The sequence below is a fragment of the Sander vitreus genome, chromosome 3 (assembly GCF_031162955.1).
Source record: "Sander vitreus isolate 19-12246 chromosome 3, sanVit1, whole genome shotgun sequence".
NCBI lineage: Eukaryota > Metazoa > Chordata > Actinopteri > Perciformes > Percidae > Sander > Sander vitreus.
Window position 1 is genome coordinate 22,601,832 of NC_135857.1, and position 24,615 is coordinate 22,626,446.

Consider the following 24,615-nt stretch of genomic DNA (forward strand, 5'->3'; position numbering starts at 1 on the left):
TTGACACAAATGAGACCCTATACACTGACTGCCAATATACGCTTCGATACATTTAATGAGTGATAAAAAAGAAAGTGGGATGAAGCCTGATAAGTAGCAAATTCAATGGATGAAGCGACAGTATAGGCAATGCACTAAAAAAATGACACTAGTCTGCGGTCCATGTAGAGGAAGGAGAGGGGGATTTTTGGGTTTGTGGTACGAGAAAAAAGCAGGACGGATCCTCTCATGTGGCAACAGAGCTGGGCAGCTGAAATAATGATGTAGTTCTGGAGCTCTGGACTGAGATGCTGGCAGAATTTTTAAGAGTTTATCCCTCTGCAGTTGGGTCGTTACACAACATGACAGATATAAAGCTCTCTTCACCAAAATGTACCAAAACGGAATAAGTGTGTTAAGAGAGGGAGCGGGCCAACACAAGAAAAAGGGACAGGAATAGAGAAAAGAATTTATACATGGTATTGGGCGCCAAAAGTATTCATTTTCATTCTTGGAATCTGACAAGATCTTATAAAATAAGGCTGAAAAGAGATTCTGATCCTGACTATATTTACAGTATATACAGTAAGCTTAACACAAATATTTGAAAATTAGGAATTTGCTACATTGCATATCACCAGAAAGGAAAATACATGACAGGAGTGGAGAGGGAGTAAGGTTGAGTGGGGTTTGTCTGTTTCAAAGAAATGTCTATCTGCTATGATTGTGGGTGCAGATGGGGCTTGTAACGGTTGCAGTGTGCACAGGAACAAGCTGGGTTCAGGGTGAAGCATTGCAAACAGTGTTTGGACATTTCCACAGAGCAGCTCACAAGACAAGAGGTGGGGCAGAGGGAGGGTGGGCACAGAGATATTTTAAGAACAGAAAAAAGAGTAATGCTTACTTTGGAAAGTCGCTTGTGAGACTAGCATGCAATCAGGAGAAGAACAAAGAAAAATCAGATAGAAAATTGAAAATAAAAAGAAATCAACTGCAAGAAGAAACAGCTGAAAGTACCAACAGAAGAGCTGAACAGTCATTATCAGATGACAAACATTATCATATGGCATGTGGCAGCAGCAGATAGAAAGAGAGAGAGAGAGAGAGAGAGAGAGAGAGAGAGAGAGAGAGAGAGAGAGAGAGAAGGCGTGCACACTGTGTTGTGGAGACACAAATGATTAAAGAAAAAGAGACAAAAACGACAAGTGATTTAAAACAGCAGAGACAGATGAGGAGCGAATGAGAAGGTATATGAAAAGACGGGAGTGGCATGGCTTATTTCTAACATTTTGAAAGCTCAAACGAGCGCTGAGCATACAAAACATTAGAGCCACGTGCTCCTTCTGTGAAACAACCTGAAAGACTTAATCTGTCACCGAGTTCAGATGTGAAGGGGAGATGCAGGTGAGGACAGCAAATACAACACCTGAACTCTTCTGTTTTGCACCTTTTTCTATCATTGTCAATTGTTTCTTCAATAAGAGCTTAGGATGTCAAACAGATGCAATCACTCTATTTCAGTTTTTGACTCATCTATTAAGAGTTGCAGCAACCACTGTTTAGACAAAGAGCTTAAACAGACATGACAAGCAATCAGTAATCTATTCAGTAACCTGGAAACACTCTGTTAACGACAATAAGCTCTCCAACCTGCTGTTAAAAGGATAGGTTCCCCCTTTTTATTTTTTTAAGACAATAGTTACATGTAATTTATATTTGTACATTGAAAGATTTTTTTTTTTTTTTTTTTTTTAAATCATTCCTTCTGTTCATTCTGGCCATCAAGAGTTCCCTTCTTAATAGACTTTTAATGTAAGTAAGATAGGGGGACAAAATCCACCTTAATGGACTGTTGATTTTGTCCCCCATCACTTAAATTGGAATCCCATCAAAAAAGAATCTCTTGATGGCCAGTATTAGCAGTAGGAAATGTAATGAAGTTTCAATGTTCATACGGGTACCTAACTATTGTTTTAAGAGAGACTTAAGAAACATGTCTCCTTTAAACCCAAACACAGCATATTTCTCAACTGCATTTTAGGCTTAGGTGTTATTTCTTGAATGTCCAATCACAATCTTAGAATCAGGACAAAGAAATGCTAATGATAAAGTATTGGAAGTATCATTCCTGTATTATCATGACCTGTCAATGCATATAGTAGTGCGTTGTGGAAATCTATTTACAATCTGTAGTATGTGTCCATCTAACAGGTAAACAACCTAAAAGGATCCACAACAAAACTATCCTAACTAAAGGCAACAAATACACAACTAGTTTAGGAAGGATATGGTGTGGCGCACACATGTTTTTTTTGGTAAGTAGGTTAGTAGGTTTTTAATAAGGTGCAGAAACTAACCTTTCAACAACTAGCACGTCTTCATCCAGTAATTTTAATATTACAGTACTTTGATGAAGACATGCTGTTTGTTAGTTGCTGCACCTTATTTAAAGCTGTGCACCAGACCACATCCCTGCACACCCCGAGTCCTGTCTGTAAAACACTGATTTCAGAGATGACTGATGCACAAGCTTTCTTTGACCTCTAATTCAAACGTCCCCTTTTGATGAGCATAGAAAATCCCAAAAGTGAGTAAAATAAGCCAAGATCAACTAACAACTAAACACAACACGCTTAAATCATAGTTTTAGGAAAGGAAAGAGAGAGTACAAAACTAGAGAGTATAATGGGATGTCAAAATGAACGGCTGGAATGGAGAGGGGGGTGCAATCTCTCCTGAGGGGGGAGAGTGATAGTTGCAGCTCACTAGTTATATATCAGTATGTAGAAGTCAATAATCAATCATAGAGGGTGCGTCACTACACTGGTAAAAAGGAATACAGCTGGGGCGACTCGGACGTGCTTTTGCAGTCAGTTTATGAATGAATGCACATGTGACAGTAAGAGTTGCCACGTCATCTTGACTGCAGTATCATAAAGTCACTATGATCCCTATAAAATCACTGTAAGCACTCAGGTTCTAACCTCATTTTAATGTCTATCTGATGTGTGTCACAAGAAAAAGATAACATGTCATATTCTTACTTTAAGTAAACATGAAGGTTGTAGAACTGTTTCACAAGCACTCATACACATGGTTTATTTTTGCAATAAAGTGATTGTAACATATTCTTTACGAAACACAGGTATGAGTTTGTGAGTCAAGTGTTAGCATGATGTTGAAGTGCACTGCACAATTACACTGGTCAGAGGAAGTGGTAAAAAGCGTGCTGTTTTTATAAATCAAATATGTCCACCTAGCCATCACATACAACAAGTATAATGAGTCGTAATGTGTGCTGTTTATGCTTTTGGTTTAGCTTATTCACAGTAACCCCCAGAGTTAGACAAGTCGATACTGTCTGACGCCCCCACCGCTAGCCTGGTTAGCACAGACCCTAGAGGTAACCGGTTCCAACTAGCCTACTGCTCCGAATAAGTGACAAAATAACGCCAACATGTTCCTATTTACATTTTGTGATTTATATAGTCACAGCGTGTACAAATAACAAGGTCATATGAGACACAGCCGTCTTCTAACCGTATACAAACTGGGAACTATATTCTCAGAAAGGCGAAGTACTGCTACTTCTGCTACTTGGGCGGAGTGATTTGCTAGCAGCACCTGAAGCCCTGTGGTGAGGAGCAGAGAGTTCGCCTGGAGTTCACTCAGAGTTGGAGTAATAGAGTCAACAATTACTAGATAGTAAAAGCATAGTGACCTTGTTATTTGTACACCCTGGGACTATACAAATCACAACATGTAAACGGGAACATGTTGGCGTTATTTTGTCACTTATTGGGAGCAGTAGGCTAGTTGGAACCGGTTACCTCCAGGATCTGTGCTAGGCTAAGCTAGCGCTGGGGGCGTCAAACAGTTACAACACGCTCGGAGATGAGAAGGGTGTGTATCGACTTGTCTAACTCTGGGGGTTATGGTGAATAAGCTAAAGTCCCAATAAGTTGGCGTGTTCCTTTAAGCCTTATCCTGACCGGTCTAACCTTAATCCATCTGTGTGTGAAATTGGCACCTTGTGTCCCACAGTGAAGCCTTTCACAACAGCTGTTCTGTGAAAACATTAAGAGCAACTTTGTAAGTCACAAAGTGCTGTATGTTTGTTCTCTTCCAGAATCCCTCTTCACAGCACTGACTCTTTTTAGTGGAACGGACACACTGTGAGCATTCTTGAAAGGACTGAGAACTTTGTGTGGTTTTAATGCTGAGAGCTGGATACTAAATATGTTTTAAACTCTGGTAAAAGTGTACCACAGTTCAAACTGTGAGGCTACTCTTTATTTATATCAAATGTGTCAAACAGGTAAAAAAAAAAAAAAAAAAAGGAGCATCCCTGGTCGCTCACCTTTGAGTTCTTTCCGCCGCTTCTTGCTGACTGCAGGGAGTATGTTCTCTGGACGACCTGCTCGGGTGTGGAGGGGGATTTGTCAGAAGAGTGGTCGGAACCCTTCTCCACCATGTTCTCACCCTCCTGGCTCTGTGGTGTGGGAGAGCGCGAGCGTTTACGCAGGACTGGTGAGCAGGCGGGGGTGCTCTTGTTTGAGTTACTGGCAGTGCTAAAAGACAAGAGAAAGAGAGAAAGAGGGATGAGAAAATCATATTCTTACAAAAAATGATCTTCCAAATTACACTTTAAGTGCATCACATGAATCATAATAATATGTATCAATGTAAACACCATTCAAGGTAGTGTCATTAGTTTATAGATCAGTGTGTGACAGCAGCATGGCACAGAACCTGTTTTCCCTTGCTTACATCATTTGAGGCTTAACAGTCTTGAAGCACCATGTGCTAACCTGGCTAATGACAGCTAAGCTAATACAGGAAACCAACAACAACAACAACAACAGCAGCAGCAGCAGCAGCAGCGACGGAAACAAAACACCGTCACGCATGACTGGAGGATTTTCGCACTATTGCACACTTCAAAAGAAATAAGGAAATATATGTTTGTTTTTGAGCCCATCTGCAATTTGATTAAGATATCGGATCTTTTCCCCTGAAACACAAGAATGGTTTCCATGGCTGTAGAAAAGCCACTCTATAAGACATCACAAGGATTAAATGATCAGAGATACAATGGCAGGTGGAGGTCATCATTCTGGTTCTTAAAGTGGGCCTATAACACACGATTACAGTATATTCTGGGGAAGGACTATTGACTTGAGACAAGTAGTCCCTTTCCTTCTTTCCATCGTACGTTGCTATCAGGTAGCCTCTGTGATCCAGCACTAGACACTGAAAACACACACACACACACACACACACACACACACACACACACACACACACGGCTCAGCTAGAAGCCTTCTCCTCACAATGACAGAAGCAGACAAAAGGCCCTGTAAGTGATCTGCGTGTCAGTGCGCCCACCAGGCACAGTTACTTGACATGGCGTTATGCAAGCCATTACGTCACTGCCGGCCAATGGCTGCTGTTAGTGGCCATGAATTACTGATCTACTGTTACATTCAGGACTTCAGTGCAGCTTAGAGCACTACATTGTACAGGGCAGCGTTGACAGCGTCCGTCTCACTGTCAGAGTCTGCTGTACCAGTAGCTGGTTAATTTACAAAGGCAAGGTCAACAATGAGCCTTCACATCTGTTTAATGCATGGGGATAGATAATCCACTCCTGTATTATGGTATCTCTGACATCAATTTATATGATTACCAAATGGTCTGCTGTTTAGTGGATGATCGTGACTGTACTGTACATTTATGTACTCTGCACTGACTCCTGATTAGTCCCTACTGACATGATTAGGAGTACATTTGCATTTGTGTCTTTGAAAGACGTTAATTGTTCGACATTTATAATTTGAAGTAAACTTCTATTGCTGCCACAGCTCAGTGGCAGGTGAATGCCAGATGACTCCTTAATGCAGGGATGCAGTTTTAAATTGTTAACCTCCAGGTTCCTAATCTGCCTTTATTATTGTTTCTATCAAATCTCTGGTTTATTAGGTGGTGTATGTCATCCATCAGAGTATAACGTCGGAGTACAAATGCTCACTATGATGGGAGAAAGCAGACTACATTGATATTCAGCATGCATGATAATCTCTGTGTGAGCCAGGAGACTGGGTTACACACACAAGCAGAACACATGCAAGTTGGAGTAGATGTGGTATGTAAAAATATCAATACCCCTCTCAACACATTTAATGTGCTTGATTTGGGGAGCCAGTTGAGGTGGTTCGGGCATCTGGTAGAGGATGCCCCCTGGGCGCCTCCCTAGGGAGGTGTTCAGGCACGTCCAGCTGGGAGGAGGCCTCGGGGGAGACCCAGGACTAGGTGGAGGGATTATATCTCTAACCTGGCCTGGGAACGCCTCGAGATCCCCAGTCGGAGCTGGTTAATGTGGCCCGGGAAAGGGAAGTTTGGGGTCCCCCTGCTGGAGCTGCTACCCCGCGACCCGACCCCGGATAAGCGGATGAAGATGGATGGATGGATGGATGGATTTGGGGCAGACAAATTAGTCAGGGAAGGTCTTCCCATTCAAATTGTTTAGAAAAGGTGATAAGCCACTCAGATTCTGTCGCCTCTCGTTTTAAGATGAAATAATCAATAGACCTAGTTCACGGCAGACATTTTGACTTTTCATATACCCCGTTTACACGTACATGGTTATTTTGAAAAACAGAGACATTTCCCTTCGTTTGTGCCCTTAGTTTACACGCAAATGGAGAATTCGCCTCTGAAAATGATTCTTTCTAAAAAGAAAGTTTGGAAGACTTTGTTTGCACGTTTGCATGTAAACTGAGACAAACGGAGGTTTAGGCAGCTGAGGAAGTGAGGAAGAGAAAAGAGAGGAAGTGATTCGTTGCTGTTGTTGCTATTTTCGGGATTCTGATTGACTAACGTGGGCTTGAGCTTCTCGTTACACTGCCACCTACAGGTTTGGCATGCTCTTGACGGCATTGAGGGCATATATACACGGGTACGTGTAAACAAACACTTTTCTGAAAACTGACAGCTGTGCACAATGTTATTTTTGAAAACGGGGAGTTTTATTATTATTTATTTATGAAAATAGCCGGCCACGTGTAAACATAGCAATAGAAGGAAAACACAGGTGAAACTAAATTCATTAACGACGGTTCAGTTCCTTTAATTGTCCCAGTAAGCCATGACAGTGAGCCAGCATGCACAATACCAGCACCCTGAAACTAGCTCTCCTAATTTGGAATTTGACCATACTGATATGGGACATAAAGGTGTTGTCGGGTTGTCTGTTTCAGCAGCTTTCACAGATATACAAATATACACCCAGTATGTGAATAAATTCAGTAGTGGTCGGAATGTAGCACGATGTAAGAGAGGGGAATTGTGGCCACATCCTCTACATGTCAGGTACTGGCAGGTGGAAGCCCTGCGGTTCTGTTTTTTTAATATCACTGAACCATTTCTTACACTTGGCCACAGTTCTCCTCGGTCAGAGCAACACGTTAACAGAATGTGTTATTTCCTCCCAGGATAATTTCATCATCATATCCTGTGGGCGTTTTATTAACATGCTGCATATTTGCTTGTGGCCATTCTGAATGTCCTGTTCAAGGTCCTTTTTTCCTCTTGGGAACAGTTTTTTTCAGCTGTTCTCGCCCATCTCAAATGATTGAAGTACTATGAAGTACACACTTGTGGGACATTTTGTGTATTGTACTTAAAAGTACATTTTTCACATACAGTATATAACCAGCTCACAATGGGTCATTATGAGAGGTCTGTAGTGGTTTGCGTTTGGCAAATACATATAGATTTCCATTATTTTTTTTTTTTACAGCTATGACACACGAGACTAAACCTCTGCATTCTGATCTGACGCATCACACTCCTCTGTTATGGTTATGGTGGTGGCCATTTCAGTAGATTTACTCACTAACGTTGTTGTGGAAACACAATAAGCATGGAAACTAAATGCACACTTCCTGCATTACTGCATTACTTCAAATACTAAGTTACTCCTCTAGTAAACTAGTATTCACATGAAATAAAACAATAAAATATTGAGACCATTCAGCAAGGCACTCTGGGTAATATTCAACACACAAACTGGTTGCTATGGACTCGTCACTAGGCTTTCTCCACTTCGCCGTTTAAACAGAGTGGAATAAACGTATACAATTCGAAATCTACACAAAACCCGCAATCAATTAGTAAGCTGACATCAAATGTGGCATTTAGGAAACCTTTATTGCAGCTTTGGCATGGTAAGATGTCCAGACATAGTACAACAGTCATTTTCGTTTTTTCCGTCCTGCTGCTCCCATCGTCAGCCAGGTAATATTTTTTTTTTACTAAAGCAGTATATGAAATCTGATGTATTACCTACCACCATTTAGTTTAGTGTTATTTAAGATATTTATAAAATATCTGATCATGCCAGAATTATTCCACAAATTTTTTAAACAATGCAATTATCCGTTTCAGCCACCAGGGGGGCAGCTCCACCTGCCCCATATGTCTATGCCCTGCCCCACAGCAAACTCATGGGTCAGACTCATCTGGTAGCGAAGGAGGGCAGAGACTGAGAGAGCTACATGGAGCTACATAGAAAAATATGCACCAAACAAGCCACTTTGAAATTTTGCTGTTTCATGAATACAAAGTTGGGTGACCCCCCCCTCTGGACTGAAAAATGTTGGATGACCCTCCCCTCAGCAAAGAATAAAAAGACATGACCCTCCCCCATTTTCCTCCAGTGGTCCATTCTATAAATACCAAACGGTCCCTTAGGGTACATCATAGTAGTAGAAATTCTGACTTCCAAGAAAGAGTATCATAATATTCTTGTAGGGTACAGATCCAGCTACAGGTAACGTGAGGAAGTGATTTTGTTGGTCATGAGTAAAACCAGGTACATCACCTCCAAGTCGGGTCAAAAATATATTTAAAATTAGCTGCTTCTGCCTGTGTACCTGCACCATGTGCAACTTGATTTGGAGAGGTGAAAACACACAATGTGGTAATTAGGCTCAAATCTGATAATCAGTAACTTTCCGCATGTTGTTGGGTGAATACTCGATTCTGATTGGCTGCAGGGTGTCCATAAAAAAGTGATGTAGGACATCTACGGTACTAAAGGAGTTTCGGTGAAACTGACTGTTTACTGTTCTAAATGAATGCGCTACATTAAAACAAAAAGGAAATGTGGATCTGTTATTTCCAACTCATCCTCTGAACACCACTGGATGGCTCTAACACACAAAAAGTCATTATATTGTTTTGGGGGCAATAACATGGCTGGATAGCTAGCTTGTCTTGTTGTTCAACATACTGTCAAATTATTTTTACTGATTGCCAACTGTACACAATGTTATTGACTTTGGATCTTGCTAGCATAGCGTTAGCTTTCTGGCTCGTAACTGAGCGGACTATAAATATCTCCCATTGCTAAGGGAGGCAAGTCATATCTAAGGTCCATCCTATTTCCTGGAGGAGTGAACACCATTTGCATTGCATAAGAACCTTATAGGATGGGAATGATTGTTCCAGGTATTAGTCAAACCGTCAGGCGTAACCAGGGAAACAGAGTTATTGTTTGTAAAAACTTTAGATTTCGATTAACTACTAATCGAAACTAATTCAAATATAAACTCTTTTAAAAATATGTTATTTGGCAAGTGACCATGGTATAAGCAGGTTAATGCCCTTCGAGGTGTCCATTGTCAGGTATTAATGGATTTCGCTGCGCGTCGGACGGTTCACGCCTCACCGTCGTCCATTGATACCTGACAATGGACACCTCGTCGGGCATTAACCCTTACTTGGAATCTACCAGTCTACCAAGAAAGGTACAACCTTTCAGAAGGATCAACATTTCTTAGTAGCAGATTATAGTGTGTCTCAAATCATGCTAGGTGTGCAAATTCAACGGATGGAAGTATCACTACTGTGTCTCTTAAAACTATTATGGATACCAGCTTTAAAAAATGAGCAGCAAAGGATCTATTTAGAAAATAGCAACAGTTCCTACTGCATTTGCATTTGAACTTGACTGCTGGAGCTCAACCTCCCTTCTATTTTAAGAGCGTTTGAACAGGCAACCCAACAATGATCCAGCAATAATGCCATCATAGATAGAACCATTTGGCAGCTGACCCAGACATACTGCACACACACTGTTCCCAACTCTCAAGTAACCGCATCCACCACCATCACATGTTCTCCTGCAAACAATGTACAAGCCCCACACAAACATATTTCTCAGTTTCAAATAGGCAAGGGTAGCATCTTCACACAGTGCGCCAGTGGTGCTCTTTTTAATGTCATATCCTGGCTTGGGTAATAATGTCTCAGTCAGCACACATACATTCACACTCCCTCGCACACTGTAGGTCAGGGTGGATAGGTGCAAGACCGGGTGAGGGTTGAGGTTTAGTGTGAGGATCCAAGCCCTATTACGTCATTAATTACAGTATACAACTAAAAAGATGAGAACTATTATGTCTCCATGTAGGTTTAACCAGTGGTTTGGCCTCTTAGGCAAAAGAGGTTGGGACTAAACAAAAATATTAAATACATACAAAAGAATGGCTATACTTAGGTAAGCAAAGTTCTTTTAAAGTTGCCTGAGTAGCAAATATCTTTTATAATCAAGAGCTGTGTTTAGGTAACAAAGCCAATAAAAAAACAAACAGAGGATTGTCTCTCAATACTTTCCCTCCACGCAGAAAGACAGGATTTCCCCGGTACAGGAACTCCCACTTGTTGTTTTTAGCAGATGAGGAATTTACGGATCACCACGCATTTCAAAATACACGGCAGTAAACAATGGGAGCACAGATCCATCATCAGCGTATGAATGACTAAGCCCGATATCAGTCATCCACACAACAGTTTGCTCTTTGAACCAGCATGGTGGTGTGGACAGAGTGAACATGCAGCTGACGGTAGCGTGCAGATGAGGAGACAAAAGCATCTATCACAGATGCCTTGTTAGTTAACGGCTTCATGAAACAGAACACAGAGTTTGACATAAAGCAAGAGTACCTGCCGGGTATTATCTCTGGACTGTGATGCTGCATAATTAGAAGCTGTAGAATAATAGACACAGTTGTTCACAGCTCTATTACTTCAAACATATGACATACTAATCATTTTTGATGCCACAACCGAAAACCTGCCTTGGGGTGGAACGATAAAAAGCAACAACACAATATTCTCTTCAATCTAAAAGGCTTATTGGAATCAAAATATAGCGATGAAACAAAGCTTTAGTGCTTCACTTATGAAAACCACTGTCTTCAGCACCACTCGCATCAGCTATTAAGTTGCATTGATGAAGTGATCCAAACACACTACATTTACATTTATTGATTGATTGATTCACTGTAGAGAGAGAGCTGACAAACAATTTAACAATTAAAAAGGCATATCTCTAAGAGCACCGCCCACACAAAGCTCAAACAAAGCTCAGCTTAGAATGAATATTGCTATAGCAACAGTGAACAGAGAGAGTGGTTTAAATATTGAGTGTGTGACTAAATATACTTCCCCAGTTCTGCTGTTAGAGATGCTGTCTGAGCGGGAAATACAGCAGGGAGGCCAAGTGACAGACGATGCATCATGGCCCATCAGGACGTTTTTTGCACATTAAATGGTTGATTTATGAACTTCTTGAAACTGATCCATCATTCAAATGAATGGATCTTAATACTTTTTATACCATGGTCTGGTTGAATACTTGATTTTGATTGGCTGCAGGGTGTCCATAAAAAAGTGATGTAGGACACCTACTAAAGGAGTTGCGATGAAACTGACTGTTTACTGTTCTAAATGAATGCGCTACAAACAAAAAGGAAATGTGAATCTGTTATTTCCAACTCGTCCTCTGATCACCACAGGATGGCTCTAACACACAAGCTGCAAGAAGTAAGTTTGAGTGCCCCTCTGAACTGACTTTGTTTCACAGCAAATAACGTTATCTCACATCCCGTTCACTGTTCAGGTCGCTACTTCAGGCTGCGGCCGACAGTAACGTAACACATCGCTGATAGAATTGTTTGTAAAAGTTGTAATATTGTTTTGGGTACAATAACATGGCTGGATTGCCAACTGTACACAATGTTATTGTGGGATGGGAATGATTGTTCCAGGTATTAGTCAAACCGTCAGGCGTAACCAGGGAAACAGAGTTATTGTTTGTAAAAACTTTTTTTCGAAGTTCAAATTTCGATTGTAAAACTAATTAAAAAATAAACTAATGATTTAAAAATATGTTATTTGGCAAGTGACCATGGTATAAGCAGGTTAATGCCCTTCGAGGTGTCCATTGTCAGGTATTAATGGATTTTGCTGCGCGTCGGACGGTTCACGCCTCACCGTCGTCCATTGATACCTGACAATGGACACCTCGTCGGGCATTAACCCTTACTTGGAATCTACCAGTCTACCAAGAAAGGTACAACCTTTCAGAAGGATCAACATTTCTTAGTAGCAGATTATAGTGTGTCTCAAATCATGCTAGGTGTGCAAATTCAACGGATGGAAGTATCACTACTGTATCTCTTAAAACTATTATGGATACCAGCTTTAAAAAATGAGCAGCAAAGGATCTATTTAGAAAATAGCAACAGTTCCTACTGCATTGATAACTGACAATGGACACCTCGTCGGGCATTAACCCTTACATAATACCTTTTTTTTAGTTGTCTGCAATATTTCAATATTTTGTCACCTAGTGTTGGGTTTTAGTAAAATGAAAAACATTATGGTTCATAATGAGGTTACAGACAGTAAATCACAGCATATTCTGATCTAAACGTACTGCATCCAACATAGTTAAGATCTTACTAGATTATTGAAAGACTAAAATCTAACACGTTCTACAGCCCAGCATGTTCATTTGCATACCGTGCGGGAGGGATTGGTCCCAGAGGCTCAAGCACAGAACTCATCTGCATTACAGAGCTCGGCACAGACAGACGACTGACTTCAAGGTGTGGATCAGACAGGACTCCTACCAGTCACCCCAAATAGGTCATGTTCTTACATATAGAGTAAAACAAAAAATAACAGAGAAACAAGCATGCTGCTTGCACTACTTTGTTACAGTCTTTTCTTTAAATAAGCTCTAAAGCTCTAAATCCAACCGGCTCAAGCTGTCCGATCGTTCAGCTTCACAATGGAACAGAGTTCCGGGCCTTGCTTGTTTTCACAGTTTTGCTGATCCTGGAAAATACCCATCTGGCAGTGGCCCTTCAGCTCTGCTTGGTTTGAAAAGGCCATGAGGAACACCACGCTCAGCAGCCACTGCACATGCACACGCTAGAATGCACATACAGTACACAGAAGCATGTGTGTGGAGTATGGACGCCCACATACTGCAGAAATACAGACACATCATCACAGCAACATCACACACCTAATCTACAAAATACTACAAACTCAATCACCTCCACATTTAAAAGCACCCAAGAACTATATTATACAATCAAACCCATCCAACCCCACCCATCCACTCTCTCTGGCACTAACACACACACACACACACACACACACACACACACGTACATGCTTCACAGAGCCCGCCATACCCATGCTGAAACACACAGTCCCTCAACACCTCGCCGTAGCAGCCCTCAAGGCATTGGCAGCCCTCGTTGGCTACCGTCACACACTCAAACACCACCATGTCCTCTTGGGCAGCCCCCAGTAATGAGCTGTTCATCCAGCGGATCATCCCGAGGACAGTGCACTGCACTTTCCTTTCTCTCTCAGTGGTAAAGACGAAAGGTAGCTGAACAGATAAAGAGAGAGAGAAAAGATGGAAGAGGCAGGCAGGGAGATTTTCTTTAGCAGGCTTAGGGCCACTAATCTTCCCCGGCCAGCTCTGATCTCCTAATAACCAGCTTACATCGCCCTTAACACCACCTGCCAAAGAAGAGGCATTGGTGGTCTGAGGTGCAGCTAACCCCCCCTTGGACTCTCCTTCTAAATAGTACATGTTGATCTTGCCAAGCAGTGAAACTAATCATTATGCAGGCTCCATGTAATTCTGTCTGAATGCAGCCAGGTAGGCAGGCTGTTGTTCCCAGCACTAACCTGGTTGTAGCCATGTAGAGAGCCCCTCTGCAGCGATCAGCCCTTTTCAAATGGCTTCATTCACACAGCGGCAGCCATGGATGAGACATAGGAGGAAGGAGAGGAGGAGGGGGGGAAAGGAGAGAAGACAGCGGGATGAGGGATAAAGGGGAGGAGGGTGGACGAGTTCTGGAGCATGCCAGGAGGATGGGAGGAAAAGGAGGAGGAAGCGGACGCAGCCGGGGGAGATAAAAACAACGTATTTTCCCGGCTGACTGAGAGAACAGTGGTTTCTCTCTGGAGAGCAGGCTTTTTCTCTTCCTATCGTTCACTCTCTTCCTTTGTCTAAGTAAGGCTGATAAGCTCTCGCTCTTTCTAGCAACCTGCAATTTTCCATTTTCTTCCTCCGCTCTCCCAGCCGTTGGATCATCAGCCTGATTACTGCATCTGCTGGTATCCAAGCAAGGCTCTTCTCTCGCGATTTCTGCTCCTCGTTCACAGAATTCCACGGCTGCAGACTGACAATAGATGGGAAAAGATTGAGGGATAATGTGCAAGTGGATAGAGACAGAGAGAGAGAGAGAGAGAGGGGGTGGGGGGGTTAGACAGAGACAGAGCAAATGAGGAAAGAGATGGCTTTCACTTTGCATTCCACCTCTACTTGGTGCTGGTGCACTGAGCCTGCTGCTTCCTCAATTATTCATGTGTTTCATGAATGGAGGGGCTGACATCACCAGCATTCAGGTCACTTTACATTCGAAGCTCCGTCTAAATCACGCAGTAAGCCAGACCAGGGTTTGAGCTAAACATGTCATGGTTGGACACAGACACAGACATAAATCAACTTGCTTTCCTTTGAAAACTAGAAATGAACTAACAGTCCATACTTAGCAAAAGTAAATAATGACACTTTTCTTAGGTTTTCAAAATAAATAAATGCAAGTCTGACATAGTTAAGATATATATTAGGCATGGGTCAAAACAACATTTTGAATGTGGCAGCACAATAACCAACAAATAATTACAATGAAAGCCCCATTACAAAACCAATATTAACTTACATATTCTGTGATTTCACTATCTCCCGATGTCACTGCTTTTCTATTGTGTGGCATGGTCCAATAAATAATGATAAATGAAAGAAAATATGAAATATTATCAATTTTGCATCATTACCATCTATTTTAAACTGTGGGTCCTCCAGACCCCCAGGCAATGAAACTGCATTTTAACGCATCACCAAGTGCAATTTTGGTCAATAGTTATTCCTGTCGTATTGTAAAGTGCTTACAGTACTTCAGTTGATTTTACTGATATGTATTTTGTATTTGAAACAACTGCAGCATTAAGTAAATATGATCCTAAATACACATGGGAATGGTTATTTAAAAATCTGATGAACATATTCTTTTATGTTAAGTTCATAATGGTTACATATTACACTGATTATGTTTCACGGAGTGAATCATCCAAACCTGATATTTTATTCTACAGCAGTTCTAGTAAGTACAACTGCAGATTTGAAAATTTGATCGGCCTTTTTAACAGAAGACATTTTGACATGTCATAGTAGGAAAAGCAAAGGTGTAAATAATAAAATGCATAATGGCTAAATTCCATTTAGCTGCTTCAGTTTCAGGGTTCTGGTATTGTGCCTGCTGGCTCACTTCCACATTAATCAGATTTCCATACAAATCTAGGGCAAATGTTAACAAAATTTCCAGAAAATTAGCAAAAGAAAATGCAAGTTATTGTGCGTTTCCATCCACTGCCATGCAATGTCATGCCATTTATGTTTGTTACATGTAGTCATTTGAGGGAGGTTACAGTCTTGTCATGCTCCAAACATATCTGATATTTTCATCCGCTGCTATTTTTCATTTGAGTGACACATACAGTAAGTCACATGCTTCATGTACAGTACATCATGATTTATATATCTGAACGTCTTTTTCCATGGCACTTGCATTGTTTTTTATTGATACATAAACATTTCCACTTCTGCAAAGTGTAAAAGCACTATTCTTGGACTTTTATTTTCTTCTTCTTTGCTTTACCTTCTATAACAAGGCAAACTGTCTGCTGTGAAAAATGTCAATTATATAGATTAACATCATTTGGAAAATGATATCACACAATTAGTCTGTGGTTGTATTGTTAAATCCTCTTTTATACATAGTGTGTTAATATATACACTACCGGTCAAAAGTTTGGGGTCACTTCCATTCCACTCCATTATAGACAGAATACCAGCTGAGATCAGTTGCATTGTTTTTTTTAACCAGGGCAGCAGTTTTCAGATTACATTATGTGCTTACATAATTGCAAAAGGGTTCTCCAATGTTTTCTCAGTTAGCCTTTTAAAATGATATCAGATTAGTAAACAGAATGTGCCTTTAGAACATTGGATGAATGGTTGCTGATAATGGTCAATGTAGATATTGCATTAAATATCAGCCACTTCTTTCTACAACAGTCGACAACCCTTTTGCAATTATGTAAACACATAATGTAATCTGAAAACTGCTGCCCTGATTAAAAAAACAATGCAACTGATCTCAGCTGGTATTCTGTCTATAATGGAGTGGAATGGAAATTTGTAAGTGACCCCAAACTTTTGACCGGTAGTGTGTGTATATATATATGTGTGTGTGTGTGTGTGTGTGTGTGTGTGTGTGTGTGTGTGTGTTTTAAAGTAAAAGAAAAAATGATTTCACTATCTTGGTTGATGTATTAATCTAAAGCCTATAAGTAAGGTAGGTAACAGTATGACACCGATACCCTGAAAGGCTTTATCCATAGGACTGAAACTGGGTGTCAAACACTCGGGTACAGTGTTGTAGTCGAGTCACCAACTGTTGAGTCTGAGTCAAGTCTTGAGTCCCCACTTTTGGAGTCCCAAGCCTGATTCACCAAAGAAGAGTCAGAGACAAGTCTGAGTGAAGTCTCCAATACCTGAGTTTGAGTCTGAGTTGAGTCACAAGTCCAGAGTGTAGTGACTCGAGTCGGACTCGAGTACTCCATCACTGCCTATTACGCATAAAATTTGTCAAAAACTTCATCCAACTTCCGAGTCCTTTTTCAAGAATACTCAAGTCTGATTTCATAAATCCTCGAATCTGAGTTCAAGTCATCAGTGCGTGAGTCCAAGTCGAGTCACGAGTTCAGAGAATAGCGACTTGAGTCGGACTCGAGTCCAGGACCATCACTGCAGGGTTACAAGTGTTATGGTGGATTAAACACTTGCTGCAGCATTTACAATTGACAGATTACAGCTACAGTACTTAGTTAAAATCAAACTATCACACACACTGTTCTACTTAAAGGTGCAGTAAGTGATTCTGCACAAAGATTGTTGATATTTGAACTCAACTGCCAAACAAATACAACCCCCCCCTTCAGAAGCTCTGCCCCCCAGATTCACTGACAGATAACTACTGGCCGGCAAATTCAAATGCTGCCTTCCCCTCCCTCCCGCCCCTACCATCAACTGTTGCTGCCTGTTGCCGATTGGCTGGATCAATGTTTGTGTGGCTCTTGCGCTCCTTTGTTTGATTTCCATTTCCACAGCCAGGGCTGTGTATTAATGCCGGATTTATTTTAACGCACACAGAAAACAGAGAACTAGGTGACCGTGAGGAGATATACACGATTTTGACAAAACGTGTATTGGATTAACATCACTCACTATACCTTTAAAAACTAAGAAGGTAATTTTAAGGTGATCCATTTCACACATACATAAAGATGACCACAGTCAGTAAACGCCTCTCTATACCTCAATAAAGAAGCAAACGGAGCCCTGGGCTGTGCTGCTGGAAAGACTTGACCCCGGGGCTGCAGCAATGCTGGCTGCCTCTGTGGGAGCGCTGAACGGAGTCGTGCTGTGGAACAAAGGGAGCTGGTCCACTGAGCCGGACCACTGTGTGCCCAGATAAGCCTGCCCAGCCTCACATCAACAACTGACCTACTTAGGGGACCTCTGTTCTTTGCTGTTGCACCCAGGGGACACGCATGCATATGGTCAAATTGACCAAACACTCAGAGATATAGTATGTAATGAACAGCCATGGGCACTTCACTGTTGATTCATTCATCATATTTACTGATGACTCACAGACTCGACACGCTTGATTAGTTTCAATTTCATTTTTATTAATTCTGGTGTAGCCGAACACCCCCCATCCCTCCCAAATGTTAAAGACTCCAACAAATTTCTCCATCTTTTTGAGAAGAAGGCGTGCTGTTTACCGAGTTGTCATGGCAACATCAATGTGGCGACGCCTGGCTGGGTCGGAAATGTCTGTCAGCCTGACTGTGTCTCGGTCGTGCAGTTACCATGGCAGCCTGTCAAGCCATTCATGTGCACCGCCACTTGAAGTGTTCCCAACTGGGAGAAAGAGAAAGCTGTAGGAGGGTGTGTGTTTGTGTGTGTAAGAGGTTGATGCTGCTGCATAAAGCATGAATACACACGATTAGTTATCTACAAAGCCCTGGAGTTTAAGTGAACTTTGTTGTGAACATGTTTGGAGTGAAAGGAGCGACCAGTGGGTCCCTGACAGCTGATATCTCCATTTTACTCATAGCAAGAAAATAGTTTGAAAGATCAGGACACGGTACTTTCTGTTGATAGTTGTGTGTCAGTATAGTAAAAAAAAAACAAGCAAATACAGAGTGAAACCACTTTGTGGTTGAGTTTTCTAGCTTATGAACTGATGCTACTAAGTTGAAACAAGTGGTACCCTAGTTCAAGTTCAGGTCACCTACAGGTCGAGGCCCATCATGAACAATTTGGCAACCCTTCATTCTAACCTGTCTTAAACCAGGCAATAGGTCAATTATTTGCCTGCAGAGATGAGGGAGGTTCAGCAGCTGCATAATAACACAAGGCTTGGGCCTGTGTGTCTCTGTCTCCCAGGGTCCCCAGAATTAGATAACACCCCCCCCACTGCAGTATGGTCAGGCTGACATTGTTGTCAGTTTGTGCTGAGGTGTTTGGGTTCCTGGATCGAGACTTATTAAATGCTTCTACGCAAGTCATTAAAGTCTCCTGAAACTGCTTCAAGAATTCTCCAAAATTCAATGACACACTGTATGTCATTACCTTTCCTAAAACTATTTAAATCCAATCTCATGAGCACAACTTTAGAATCGAGTCCCAGGCTTAATTAAACTGCCTAATTAACCTTAATGTGTGGCAACCTAACAGACAGGCCTGTAACAAATTTTGGGTTCTCATTGAAGCTACAACCTGCTGTACCTCTGGGTCCAACAACCTGTTTTAAAAGCAGCTATAGCCTAATTAAACACACTGATTTAAATTCAAGAGCACTACTCAGCCCGGTGAGGTAATTCAAGGACTCGGTGGAGATGTCAGAGAGGGGCAGGAGGGGACAGGAAACTGGCAACCGGATTAAGCCCCTGTGGGACAAGTTGTCCCAGTGGGAGGGACACAGCCACTGCCATCTGCAGGGTATATATACAGGCGGAAGCAGGCAGACTGGGTGACAAAGAGCAGTGGGCAGAGAGAGGGCAAGGGGTGGAGAGAAAAAGACTGTGTGCATGTGATCTTAGTGTGAGGGTAGAGAAACAAGGTGAAATACAGAGGTTCATGCCTGAATATCATTGTTTTTTATTTTTATTTTTATCCGAGGTCGGAAGAGATGGGTTTTTAGCCTTCATCGGAAGAGGCGTAGGCTTTCGGCTGTCCTGATTCCACTATTTAGGAGCCACGACAGCAAACAGTCGGGATTTCGTTTAGTGATTAGTTGTCCCTCGCTGTGAGGGGGCAACAAGCAGGTTGGCTGATGCAGAGCGGAGCGGGCGGGTTGGGGTATAGGGTTTGACCATGTCCTGGATGTAAGCTGGGGCTGATCCGTTCGTGGCCCTACTAGTGTCTTGAGGAGCGGTGTAGTGTGAGAGAACTTGGGGAGGTTGAAGACAAGTCAAGCTGCTGCGTTCTGAATGAGCTGCAGGAGCCGGATGGCACATGAAGGCAGGCCAATCAGGAGGGAGTTGCAGTAGTCTAGACGTGAGATGACTAGAGCCTGAACCAGAACCTTCTGTTATGCATGTATCTACACAATCGGGTAGTTGCAGCAATGTTGGCAGTGAGGGAGAGTTGGTCGTCAAGTGTCACACCCAGTTTTCTAGCAGTCTGAGTGGGGACTACCACAGAGCTGTCAATTGTTATAGTCAGGTCCTGGGTAGGAGAGCCCTTCCCTGGAAGGAAAAGGACCTCAGTCTTGTCAAGGTTGAGTTTCAGATGGTGTGTGGACATCCAAGAAGAAATGTCAGTCAGTCAGACAGAGATCTTCAAGTTTCTGATACCAGTATGGGCTACATTTGTGCACCTATTATCCTGTTGTTTCTCTAATGAACACAGTGCTGACACTGTGCAGGAATTCAACCTTTTATATGATTTAGTTTCCAACACTTAGTTTGACGTCTATTTACGGATATCTTTGAATTATGCTGGCCATTTTTCACTATTTTCTAACATAAAACAGACAAAAACAGAAACAAAAACGTGTTGATTAATAAATTGATCAAGACAATAATCTGCAGATTTGTCGATAATGAAAATAATAGTTTGTTGCAGCTCTACTTAAAAAAATGGTATAGTGTGCCTATATTTCTCACCAGCAGTTAATTGTCAATATGGGTATTATTTTTTAAATACAGTCAAATTATGAGGAATGATGAAAAAAATTTAATATAAACATGGAAACACACCAAATGTAATTTTTTGTTTTTTGACCGTTATGTCAATCACATGTAGCTGTTTGCAGTGTTAGCAGGTATATTGAAACACAGGGAGCCTACAGGTAGACAAGGTTATACGGACTCTTCAAGTGTTGTGGGCAGAGAGCAAATAAACACAAATAACTAATAATTATATGAAAACAATTAACAGTAAGTGATTCCTCTATGTACACAAAAACACATGAACGTTTACAAGACATTGAGAAGGGGAGCTAGTTCTGTATGTGCTTTTAAAAAGCTTAATGGAAAATGTATTTTTTGGACAGGCTTCATTTGAGAAACACGCGAATGGAAGGCCATCAATCAGGTAGAGTTTCACATGACTGTTTGTCCCTGAACGCAGCTTCCAGTCCATTAATGATGAGGCTGAGGGAAACGGGAACATAACCTCCCACATCGCAGCATGACTGATGTTTTAAAAGTCTGCCTGCCAAAATATTTTTCTTTATAAATACATAACATTTTATAAATACTGTCAGATTAATGCTAATACAACCAGCCTTCCTTGTTGATGCTCACACTTAATGTAACTTTAGACACAATTTCTTTATCATTTAAATGCTATGCAAGCATCTCTGTTTTCTTCAGTGACTTTATCAATCATTGCAAATCATTGCATCATCAATTAAATCCCCTCACAGCCTGAAGATAGAAAAAAAAAAGTTGGTTGTATTGGAAGCAGGCAGAAGAGTGTGGTGGGGAACAATATAGAGCATAATCAGCGATGACAAATGGCCTATGGGAAGGATGCAGTAATAAAAAAAGCAAAAAGGGGACGAGAGAGAGAAAGTTACTAAGCTGTGGCCAGGAGGGAAACAATTCTGCAGTTTCTCTTCACTGCAGAGCCTCTGCTGTTGACTTGGAAGTCCATTGTGGCCCAGTCAGATGCTGCAGTGCTTTATCTGTACGGCTGCAGTTGGTTCCAAGCCTTCCAGTCCATTCCTAACAAACCCTAAGCTGTGGACATGTCATGATTTTGTTTTCAAAGCAAGTAGAAATAGTTCTGCTGAAGAGAAAGGGCTTAGAATATCACTTCTGATGACCAGCTGATCGAACCAGCAGTTTAGAGCTGCAATGATTAGTCGATTAGTTGTCAACTTAAATTAATCGACAACTATTTTGATAATCGAAAAAAAAAAAGAAACAAATCTCTGATTCCAGCTTCTTAAATGTGAATAATGTCAAGTTCCTTCACTCCTCTATGACAGTAAACTAAATTATCTTTGAGTTGTGGACCAAAGAAGACATATGAGGACATCTTCATAGGCTTTGGAAAACAATGATAACATTGTTCACCGTTTCTGACATTTTAAAGACCATACAACTAATCGTTTAATCGAGAAAATAACCAACAGATTAATCAACAGTGAACCACATCAGCTTGCCATCATATTATATTGCAGCGAGCGCTGTCTGTGTGGACTTTTGAAAAGTGTAACAACACTTGTGACAGCTTTATCGGCATTGCCGTGACTCACTGGGACTTGAACAAGCTGCAGAGGCGACATAGTCTCGCTCCATCTGCACTGCAGCTCTGCGCACCTGTGTCAGAGCTGAGTCCCTCTCTCTGTCAAACATGCAGAGAGGACAGATAAGCTCATGCACTCTCAGGTACCAAAATTTGGCACAGATTAATTTAAGGTGAATGGGTACTTGGTAGTACCAATGTAATTCGGTCGGTACGCTAAAAAGTACAGAGTTCGGCATGCAACCCAACATGTGTGTATGTGAGGATCTGAAGCAGCCATGCATTTGTCGGTGGATTCTGCAAGTTTCCAAAAGTCTTTGCTGTTCTGTTTGTCTGTATGACAGCATGCACAAGCTAAGAGCTGCACTCTCAAAGGGATGTAAAAGCAGAAATCACAGATGGAAGACTTCTTACAGTTTTTAACTCTTTTGCACCACTGCTCTGTGACCATGACATGAAGACTGCAGTCTCCCACTCTGATTGGTAATGATCAATAAAATAAAGGAGCTGAACAATTGACAAGACAAGTTTGGGGTAAAGATACACACAGGCATTTATGTATGCAAATCTGCACTCACAATCTGTCCAACTGTTCTGCAGCAACAACAGGCTTGTCTGCGATGCCACGTGCGTAGAGTAAGCTCCAGCTCAAGCCTGCTGTTGGTGCCTTGCTGTTGCTACAGCTGCTGGCTGTGTGTGCACATCTGTGTCTGTACGTGTGTGTGTGTGTGTGTGTGTGTGTGCAGATTAAAGTCACACCAAATGTCGTATCAAGAGCAAACATCCCCACACTGGGGCCACTGCCAAATCCTGGGCAATCTCACACTCATGCATGACAGTACACACACACACACACACACACACACACACACACACACACACACACACACACACACATAAACAAAAACACACAAACACACAGTCTCTTCCTCTCTTCTTATTTTCTCTGCCATGTCTTCAGACAAGTACTGCTGCAAAAATATCCCCCACACACCCCAGCTCTCAATCACAGCATGCATTGTGACAAACATACACCCAACAGTGCAGCCTGGTTCCAATCTGAAAACTCTTTGACACCTGCTTCCCCTGATGTCAATTTACAGAACATCACATGGGATTCTTTGTATTACTAAGACCAATATTTATTTTACAATCCCATTGTTTTCATTGGATCATAATCATAATCGCAACTAAACTATCTTTGGTTTCTTTCAATGCAGTTTTAGTACATGTAAAGATAAATGTGGAACCATATGCCTCAAAAGCACAATAAATATAACAGCAAAGAAAAAAATAAACTCGCAATAAAACCTTACTGCTGATGCAAATCCTAACATTGACCACTTCAGTCAGCGTGCCATGGCATTAGACAGGATTCATTTGTGGTTTCTTGTAAGCAGGCTAAGCATTTTTACGTGCATGATACAATACTCAGAACTTAATCATCATCATCTGAAGCCATCTCATTTGTCAGCAAGTAAGAACAAATACCTTTCCGCTAATAAAAACGCACGAGAGACTAAAAGAATCATTGTCCAGTTCTATCAAGTAACCTGAAGAAGGCTAAACCAGTTAGCAAAGATAAATCACTGCATCCAGTGAAGATAAATATGCTGCTACATCCAGTGGCAGCTACTGGTTTATAACACAGGACAACAAATGCACTGATTGAGTTATTGACTGATGGAATGACCTCTAGTCCATATCATTTCGCCGACATAGCAGATTGTCCCTGGGAGAACAGAATGCACCTCTAATAGACACTGATAACAAAGTAAGATTTCAGCTGGATCCTCTCATCAATGGCTCTACAAGGGGAACTGATACCTTATCATTATCACTTGTTCCTTGATTGATTTTTTTCCCCTTTCATGGTGGATTGAAACATAGCTGAATAGAAGCTTTTGGACCAGTTTTCTTGTTCAAGGTTCCAGCTGACGCAGCCTGATTTAGAGCACCTGGGCCCTATGCGCCACAGGAAATAATAGGCCCAGCTTCCTGGACTTGTCGCTCTCCACTCTGCTGACACCAGAAGCCCTGTTGCTGTTTTGTGTTGTTCATTTTTGCATCACAATGCCCTACACACATTTTAGGGCGCTTTCACACCTATAGTTCGGTGGACTCGGAGCGATTCGGGGGGAAAGTTACAACACTGTTGCACTTTTCATTTGGTTCGGTTTGCTTTCACACTGCACTTTGTCAAACACACCAAACACTGTAAACACACGTCACACAATCGAAACGGTTGTTGGACAGAACATCAGAAATTCGCCGACACTTCTGATCTCAGAAAAAATGGAACAACACCAAATTTGGGTTTTCTGGTTCCGCTTTAGTGTTTCTAATATTTTAGAAGAAGG

The 24,615-nt window shown here is 41.6% G+C and overlaps 1 protein-coding gene across 3 annotated transcripts in view; it reads right to left on the minus strand.

Annotated features, from left to right (window-relative positions):
• The window catches only part of gramd1bb (GRAM domain containing 1Bb), a 91,800-nt gene that overhangs the window by 22,995 nt on the left and 44,190 nt on the right, over positions 1-24,615 (minus strand). Inside the window, exons 4-5 of one of the 3 annotated variants that reach the window (XM_078246562.1) lie at positions 4,340-4,550; positions 884-904 (exon numbers count right to left, since the gene is read on the minus strand). In XM_078246562.1, coding sequence (XP_078102688.1) covers positions 884-904; positions 4,340-4,550 — 232 coding nt within the window. Of the gene's footprint in view, positions 1-883; positions 905-4,339; positions 4,551-24,615 lie in introns of those variants that run through there. The other 2 variants (XM_078246561.1, XM_078246564.1) reach the window with 2 other exon arrangements.